Source organism: Orussus abietinus, unplaced genomic scaffold (assembly GCF_000612105.2).
Source record: "Orussus abietinus isolate OABI.00-Male unplaced genomic scaffold, Oabi_2.0 scaffold599, whole genome shotgun sequence".
Taxonomy (NCBI): Eukaryota; Metazoa; Arthropoda; class Insecta; order Hymenoptera; family Orussidae; genus Orussus; species Orussus abietinus.
In genome coordinates this window covers 35,285-44,077 of record NW_019394743.1, presented here as the reverse complement: position 1 = coordinate 44,077, position 8,793 = coordinate 35,285, and the positions used below count along the sequence as shown (strand labels likewise).

General features: G+C 38.8%; 1 protein-coding gene across 1 annotated transcript; it reads right to left on the bottom strand.

The window, feature by feature from the left end:
• Positions 1-3,521: 3,521 nt before the first annotated feature.
• LOC105701411 (palmitoyltransferase ZDHHC5) lies at positions 3,522-7,819 on the bottom strand (the record flags this gene model as incomplete). The annotated part of the gene is given in 7 exon segments (XM_023433152.1): positions 3,522-3,736; positions 5,611-5,755; positions 5,862-6,056; positions 6,260-6,432; positions 6,501-6,658; positions 7,087-7,205; positions 7,286-7,819. Coding segments are annotated over 7 exon segments (1,097 nt in total), but the record flags the coding sequence as incomplete, so codon positions are not given.
• Between the last annotated feature and the right edge of the window lie 974 nt (positions 7,820-8,793).

Genomic DNA, 8,793 nt, shown 5'->3' with positions numbered 1-8,793 from the left:
CCCCCCCCCCCATCCCTACCGTGCCGCAAAAGGTCGCGTGACCCTTGCGGGGCTTACTAGCTCAGGGCCGGGTTCTTTCCTCGCGGTTATCCGATAGCGGGCCGAACACCCTAGCCGGATTTGGTCAACGGTTTCGCGGTATGTCCTGATATACCTGGCGCCCTTAAGAAATTCAAGCGAGCCGTATCGTTTATGTTCGGGATTTTTCTAACCGCTCGAATCGGGTACACCGCGGGAAGAACTGAGCGGGGTACCAATTTGTAGGGTGTGGGTGCGAGACCCCAAATTTCCGTCGCAACACACAAAAATTACAAATATCATGGACCAAAATTCAATTTGACTCACAAAACGTTCACGTTTTGTTTCAATGTCCTATGTTTCATTGATATAATAAGGTAGGACCCTAAGTTGAAAACTGACAATGTGACCTGTCATAGCTTATTCTGCAACCATCAATAATCTCTGAATGCTTTAATATATAAATACAGTATAAACATTTCTAAGAAAAGATAAAATGATTACTTACCTTTGCCTTGGATGAGGACTACCTCTAGGATACTGCATAGGATGCCGATGTTGCGAAGGTGGTGGATGCCTGGGAGAGTCATTACTCTCGACGGGAGGCAAGAAAAAATTGCTCTTGGAACCATGTCGTTGTAACGGTGGAGTTGGTTCACAGTCTGCAGACTGGGAAGCTGTGGGCTCCATGTCAGTGTCCGATCCATCCCGACCAGGGGACAACTGTAAATCATGAACTCCGCAAGTTATGTCAAAACTGTTCCAAAAGAATAATTTACTTCAAACACGAGGATCTGCATCAGGGTCACAAGGATGTTAGGGTCCAGGACTACAGGTATTTGGGTGGCGACCGAAATCTTTGATTTGATTCATGATAACCATCGGATGTTGAGGTGCTACTGCTTGATGTGGTGGTCTGTTAAGATATATTTGAAAAGTTTCATTAGAATGAAACATGCTGACAAACTAAGATGTGAATAAGCAAAAAAGTACTTAATTATAGTACCATTGTAAATATACTACAACAAGCAATTAGTTTACTTCACTAATGACAATTGTGTATTACGTGCATAATTTTAATCTTCTAATGTATGTAAGAATAAAAGAAAAAAGGATGTAACTCAGAATCTTGATTTTAGAACACAAATGATATTAATTTCTATTTATGAAAATACGATATGCATAGTACTGCTTATATACTTGGGGACACTTGATAAAGTGCCTAAGTTTTGTACAGAACAAATCAGTGAACGAAATTGTTGGAACAGTCGTGAATTCTTGTATAAACTAGTAAAGGGAATAACACATAAATTACTAAATGGATCAGCCACTAAATAAATGAAATCAAGTCAACATGCTGTCATCATTGCAATGAAATTAGGAGATACTGTCTCAAAATATATATTTGGTAACATATCCGATTTAAGTTTTTAAAAGAAGGAAAGTACTGTCGCATTTAGCAAAAATAGCTGGTTTCTACATTTTTATAAAAAAGCAATTTAAACTATTTTTGTAATTAAAAATTGCATAAAAAGTATATTTGGTGTAGTTTTTTTATGCCTGAGGTATTTTTTGAGGAGATTAATATGCCTGTATCTTCAAGGAAGTGAAGCATATTTTAATAGTCTTGCTCCAAAAATGAGTATACATTTTAAAAAGTTCTTTGGAGTTATATTAATGCATCGAGAGCTCAGAGTCTCTTGATCCTGATAACAATAAATATTGATTCAGCACAATAAACCTTGTACGTTATACAACTCATTTTATTCAATAATCAGTACAAAATAAGACGAAAACATTAATCCTGATCAAGGCATTTTTAGTCAGTTCTGGCTTACATTTCTTAATAAAGTATCCACATTATTAACAAAATAGTTTTTACTATTAAAAATTTCACGCATATTGTGTGATACACTGTGACGTGGCAGGATTTTGCCGTCACAATTGGGGGTGCAGCGATAGCGGTAAGTACCGAATATTGTATTAATTTAATTGCAACATCAATTGGCGACACCGGGGGTTATCGTAGACAATCACTAGCTGTAAGTATGTGTTGTAAATAAGGGCGTCCTAGGATAAGAACTAATAGGGTTAAGTGTTTATCGGGAGAGTATGTCGCGGCCTTGCTACCGTCGGTACGCGTCGAAGAGGAAGAATCGGGATCTAAATTATCGCGCCGCGATACCGGTCGGGACATCTAATGTGCGCGCTGTCAATTGACGACGCTTGGCAACTTGACGGCGTTTGACGGAAGGTCTGGAGGGGGATTTCCGAAATCCGTAGGTCCTGGTGAACCGAGGAGCTCAATGTCCAGGATACTCCCGGTGTCGCCGGAGTTGTCGAGCTCGCTGCCGCTGCTCCATCTTTGAGTTTGACCGGTCGCGGAAGGGTAGAGAGTCACTTGGTGAGCAAACCCCTAGTGGGCTTTCAAAATAGAAGTTTCCTTTCCGCTCGAAAGAAAATCAGAAATATCCTGTACTCGGTTAATTTGCCTCCTCGACACGTGCCCCGGGAGTTCTCGTAAGATGTCCGGCCGTTAGCGGCTGACCGGGACCGGGACCGGTCCCGTCTTGATAGAGAATACGCTCCCGATTTTTCTCGTCCCGCGTGTAATTACCGATTCTTGTTAGTGTTGCGTTAGGGCCCTCCGGTTGATCGTTACCGACCCACTCGGCCTGTCATGTCCGTTCGTTTAGGGAGGCCTGGGTGGTGTTAGTTGGGCGTTGTGCCCCGTGTTCTCCCGGAAAGTTGGGAGTTGATTTATGGAGGAGCCGGTGGCTCCATTTTAGTTGCGGACTTAGAGGATTTATCCCTGTACGCGCCGGTAGGGCCCCGAAGTATCTCTGCGAGGGCAGTATGGAGACCCAATAAACTAGGAGTGAGATTCTCGATGGAATAGGACTACGTGATTTTTTTTTCTGACTTCCTTTCCAATTTCCAAGCCCATTACGCCGCTCCACTGTGGTGGGCGACCCCCCCCCCCCCCCCATCCCTACCGTGCCGCAAAAGGTCGCGTGACCCTTGCGGGGCTTACTAGCTCAGGGCCGGGTTCTTTCCTCGCGGTTATCCGATAGCGGGCCGAACACCCTAGCCGGATTTGGTCAACGGTTTCGCGGTATGTCCTGATATACCTGGCGCCCTTAAGAAATTCAAGCGAGCCGTATCGTTTATGTTCGGGATTTTTCTAACCGCTCGAATCGGGTACACCGCGGGAAGAACTGAGCGGGGTACCAATTTGTAGGGTGTGGGTGCGAGACCCCAAATTTCCGTCGCAACACACAAAAATTACAAATATCATGGACCAAAATTCAATTTGACTCACAAAACGTTCACGTTTTGTTTCAATGTCCTATGTTTCATTGATATAATAAGGTAGGACCCTAAGTTGAAAACTGACAATGTGACCTGTCATAGCTTATTCTGCAACCATCAATAATCTCTGAATGCTTTAATATATAAATACAGTATAAACATTTCTAAGAAAAGATAAAATGATTACTTACCTTTGCCTTGGATGAGGACTACCTCTAGGATACTGCATAGGATGCCGATGTTGCGAAGGTGGTGGATGCCTGGGAGAGTCATTACTCTCGACGGGAGGCAAGAAAAAATTGCTCTTGGAACCATGTCGTTGTAACGGTGGAGTTGGTTCACAGTCTGCAGACTGGGAAGCTGTGGGCTCCATGTCAGTGTCCGATCCATCCCGACCAGGGGACAACTGTAAATCATGAACTCCGCAAGTTATGTCAAAACTGTTCCAAAAGAATAATTTACTTCAAACACGAGGATCTGCATCAGGGTCACAAGGATGTTAGGGTCCAGGACTACAGGTATTTGGGTGGCGACCGAAATCTTTGATTTGATTCATGATAACCATCGGATGTTGAGGTGCTACTGCTTGATGTGGTGGTCTGTTAAGATATATTTGAAAAGTTTCATTAGAATGAAACATGCTGACAAACTAAGATGTGAATAAGCAAAAAAGTACTTAATTATAGTACCATTGTAAATATACTACAACAAGCAATTAGTTTACTTCACTAATGACAATTGTGTATTACGTGCATAATTTTAATCTTCTAATGTATGTAAGAATAAAAGAAAAAAGGATGTAACTCAGAATCTTGATTTTAGAACACAAATGATATTAATTTCTATTTATGAAAATACGATATGCATAGTACTGCTTATATACTTGGGGACACTTGATAAAGTGCCTAAGTTTTGTACAGAACAAATCAGTGAACGAAATTGTTGGAACAGTCGTGAATTCTTGTATAAACTAGTAAAGGGAATAACACATAAATTACTAAATGGATCAGCCACTAAATAAATGAAATCAAGTCAACATGCTGTCATCATTGCAATGAAATTAGGAGATACTGTCTCAAAATATATTAAATTATTATTACAGTAGCCATGAAAACTTCATAAACTAGTAAGGACATTAATAGATAAATTAGAAACCGAATAAACCAGTAAGTGGATGTAAAATTAGTAAAATATGTTATCGCCACCTTATACAGTCACGAACCAATATTCTAAAATATATGAGCGGTAGTGTAAGTTGTACTTTTCCACTCCATATATTTGTTCCCTTGATACTGAATTCTGAAATATTTCTTAGAATCCGTAATATCAATGTTGGACTAATGCTATGAATTAACATTTGCTCAAACGAGCTGAAAAATAAAAAATACGTTAAAATTATGCAATACTGATTCTACTTAATATGTATAAGTGTAAATAAATAATTTTTATCAGATGTGGTTAGAAACGATTTATATTTAGAATGCATTAAAGTTATGTAAATGTAACAAAAATAAAGGAGCATTGCATTTCACCACAGGCAAATGATAAATTCATGTTGCAACATGATTTAGAGTAAAAAAGAAGTGCTAAAAATCAGCAATTGATTAAAGCTTTTTCAAATATAACGTACTCTACGACTAATAGAACTGAAAGTATGCAAAGAAAGCAAGAACTAAGCAATAAAACTAACTTGAAATCCCAATTATGGTTGCAATTTAAGTATAACAGCTACTTTATAAACTACGGCCAAAATTAAAGTACATAGAGTAATAGTTCAAGTAATTAAGATACTGGATTGATACGTCCTAACTCACGTTAAAGCACCTCCAAATGTCTAAAAGTGAGTCAGGACTTACCTTCCAAACCAACAAATTAAAATTGTTTAAAAACTTTTTTGTAATGTAGAATTGAATATTCACAATTCCACGCATTTTTCTCTTAATCCTAATTTAAAGAATTAGCAAAAGTATTTCAGTAGATAATTTAATGTAAATCAAGTGGTTTTAGACTAACACTATACTTTGGTAAATTCATTAGCCCACTAATTTCTGGGGTAAATCATGAGGGTGAGGACAAATAATGATGATGAAATGCGCGCGTGTGTGTGTGTGTGTGGGGGGGGGGGGCACTCTTTAGAAAGCAAAGGTCATGCAAAGTAGTAAAAGTGTTTTAAAGAGATAAACTAATTTCAATGCAAAGATATGATTATCACTACATTTTAGAATCACAGTCCGAACTAAAGCATAGAAAAGATTAATCTATATCACCCTAGCATCTTACCTTATTGTAAGCATTTGAACTGGCATTTCTAACACCATTGCTGCTATCCATGTAGGTTTTTACCTGGTTCTCTCTGTCTATTGTGGATATCTCGGATGTGCAAGCTCCACGTCGTTTCCCTGAATACTTATCAGGCTTAATTAAACTAAAACAAATACGATCAAAGTCTGAATTACTACATACACTCTGAGGAACCATAAAAGTTTTGAAAGATATGTGTCAAGAAGTTAGTGTAAAAAGACTCAAAATACCTTGGGTACTGCGGTCCAAATTGTGTGTAACAGCAATTATGCAAACATCCACGAGAAAATGGATTGTAGCCACCATTGAACTTGCCTGTAACTTGTTCATTGGTGGTGCGACCTCTGGATACAAGAACCACATGGAAGCCTGTCAGTCCAAATATTGGAATAAACACAATAGTTACAACTCCCATGAGCACCATTCTATTAAAAAAGTTAAGGGTCACAGACATAGCAATTTTGCAAAAGGAACATGTCAATGTCACGTTTTTCCTTAATCACATGAAAACTAATTAATAAATCATATAACTTACATTTGATACTAAACAAATACCTTAAAAGAAGAAACATCACTATAAGATTACTTTACAGAAACAAAATATTCATACTATTTTAGAAAAGGATACGCAATAATGGTGTTAACTTCACTTAATTTTTGTTTGTGTTCGAGCACGTAGTACAGACACAAACCAAAAATACTGAGCATGTGAAGACTTAGTGACAATAAGAAAAAGAAGAAGAATCTATAGTTTCTTCTGCCGATACAATTATTTACCCATGGACAATGATGATCAAATGTCTGGAATCAAACCAACATTAATACACATGTTTACCTACTGTTTATTAAAATCTTTTATTTAGACTTACTTCAATGCAATGATTGCAAACACTGCAATGTGAGCATCTTGGTGGCCGATAGAACTTACAGGTAACACACCACTTCATGCGTACTGTAATACCATTGATATCAACATTCTTATACAATGGTGCTCGGAAATCATCCTCCCGATCCTCATCCGGAGGTGCTGTACATATAAACAGGTACATAAGCCTTTCCGTAAAATAAAAATACTATAAGGACAGTTGAATATATTTAATTAAAAAATAACACTGCAAATCTTTAAATCCAATTAGTAAATTTTTTCACAATAAGTAACTGATCTATAAAATCTTCAATGTGATACAAATAATGACAAAACTTTGTAGCATCAAAGAATCTCTTTAATTTTATTTAACCTGTTACCCGGGGATGACACAATTTTTCGTCTAAATAAGAAGACACCTCAAGCGGGCATGACGACTTTTTTTGTCATAGAAATTAGGCAAAGAAAAAAAGTCCCCATTGTAAAATGAGTTGTACAAAAGTTAATTCCCTGGTTAACAGGTTAATAAGCACAGGCACAAATATCTATTATGTTATACTTTATTTTACTACATGCTTTAAACCAATTACCTTTTGGAATGACACCTGGATCCATAAAGGTAGCAAGAGTGAAATTGGAGAGAACGAAAAAGGTGATAACTCCTTGCAGTGCAGGAACCCATGGGTACCGGAACAAGTAATACTGACACCTAAAAGGATCAAGAGAGATTTTCAATGAAAAGGATCAGAAGATACGGATATACAGTATTTGAATGGGATGAAGACTTACGGGAAATAATAGAAGAGCGTGGTTGCGCCAAGGAGGAGGGTCCACGCGAAGGTAGCCGGTAGATATCTCGTCTTCACGTCGCATTTCGGCATTCTGTAGGACAGCGTTCCTAGGCGTCGCGTTAGCTGTTCGCTTGCGATCCGCTGTTCCGAGAGGACTTTCTTCTAAGAACGGTCAGAATTTCTGTTAACAGCGGAGAACATGGCCGCATCCATTCATAGCGCCCAGCCGCTTGTGCCGCCTCACGAGTTTGGCGCGGCTGCACTCGAGTTTCCCTAGGTCCAAGTAAGGATACACTCCGGCCATCACGCAATCAACTTCCGCGGAAACGCGAGCGGTTCGTATACGTTGCCCATCCCGCAAGCCACTCGTGTCCGCATTTATGCTTCGCAAGACTCACTCCACCACTGAATCCACGCGGAACCTACCACTATCCGCGCTACTATCACCGCCACCACGACCGTCCCACCGAGCACAACGCAATGACATGTATCTCGTGTTCTCGTACGCGTTTACTCTGACTTCCCTCTAATCCTCTGCACTCACGCGTGCGGCCATAGTGCACTGTCGTATGCAGGGGGTCGACACTGCCATGTACACTGGACTCCATCGATGGCTTGGTCCTGGTCCGCACTGCCCTCTCCGGCCACGCAGCGTACCAGCGTGGGGAGCAGCGCGGAATTCGAATCGCTCGAGAGGCAGAATGGATTTCCTAAAGAAAATAAATATTTATAAACAAAAACAATTAATGAAAATTATTTTAGTATTACTGTGGAGCGTCCCTGACTCACCTAACATAGATTTTGTTAAATAATAATTTTCAGAATTTTATGAAGAATATAATAGAACATGTTCTATTAAATGTTAACAAGGTTCTTAGTGATTCAATTGTTCCATTCACTGAACCGAAGATAGAATATTATCTTAGCTTAAAAGAAATAGTTTCTAAATATATATACAGTGAAATACCGTCGGAAAATGTACGACGCATCACCTATCGGACATAGAAACGAAATCGTGATTTCATGCCTCTTATATACTTACGTTCTACACCATTCTTCGTATTCCTCGAATAAATGGACACCTGTAAAACATTAAATGAGCATGTATATGAGCACCCGTAAACATAAGAAAGACTTTTCATATCCGAGTTTATTATAAACACAAATCGGAGTAACTCTTACGAATTGATTTCATTCGAAATAGGTATCCAAAACGTAAAACCCCATTTCCATTTCGTATTTGAAATAAGAACAATAAACTGTTATGGATTTCCAATTTTAAATAGATTTTGAATCTATTTGCGTTTGAAATTAAATACTTTCAGAGAAATGAGAATATTAGAAAAGAGTCGATCAGAATGATACTTTTTCTATCAACTGAATCAACTTTCGATAAACTTAAACATCACGCGTAACTCGAAATAGCCACATACAGATGAGATTAAATTGTTTACTTGCATTTTAAATACAAATACAAGTCATAAAATTACGTGTCCGAAAAAGGCA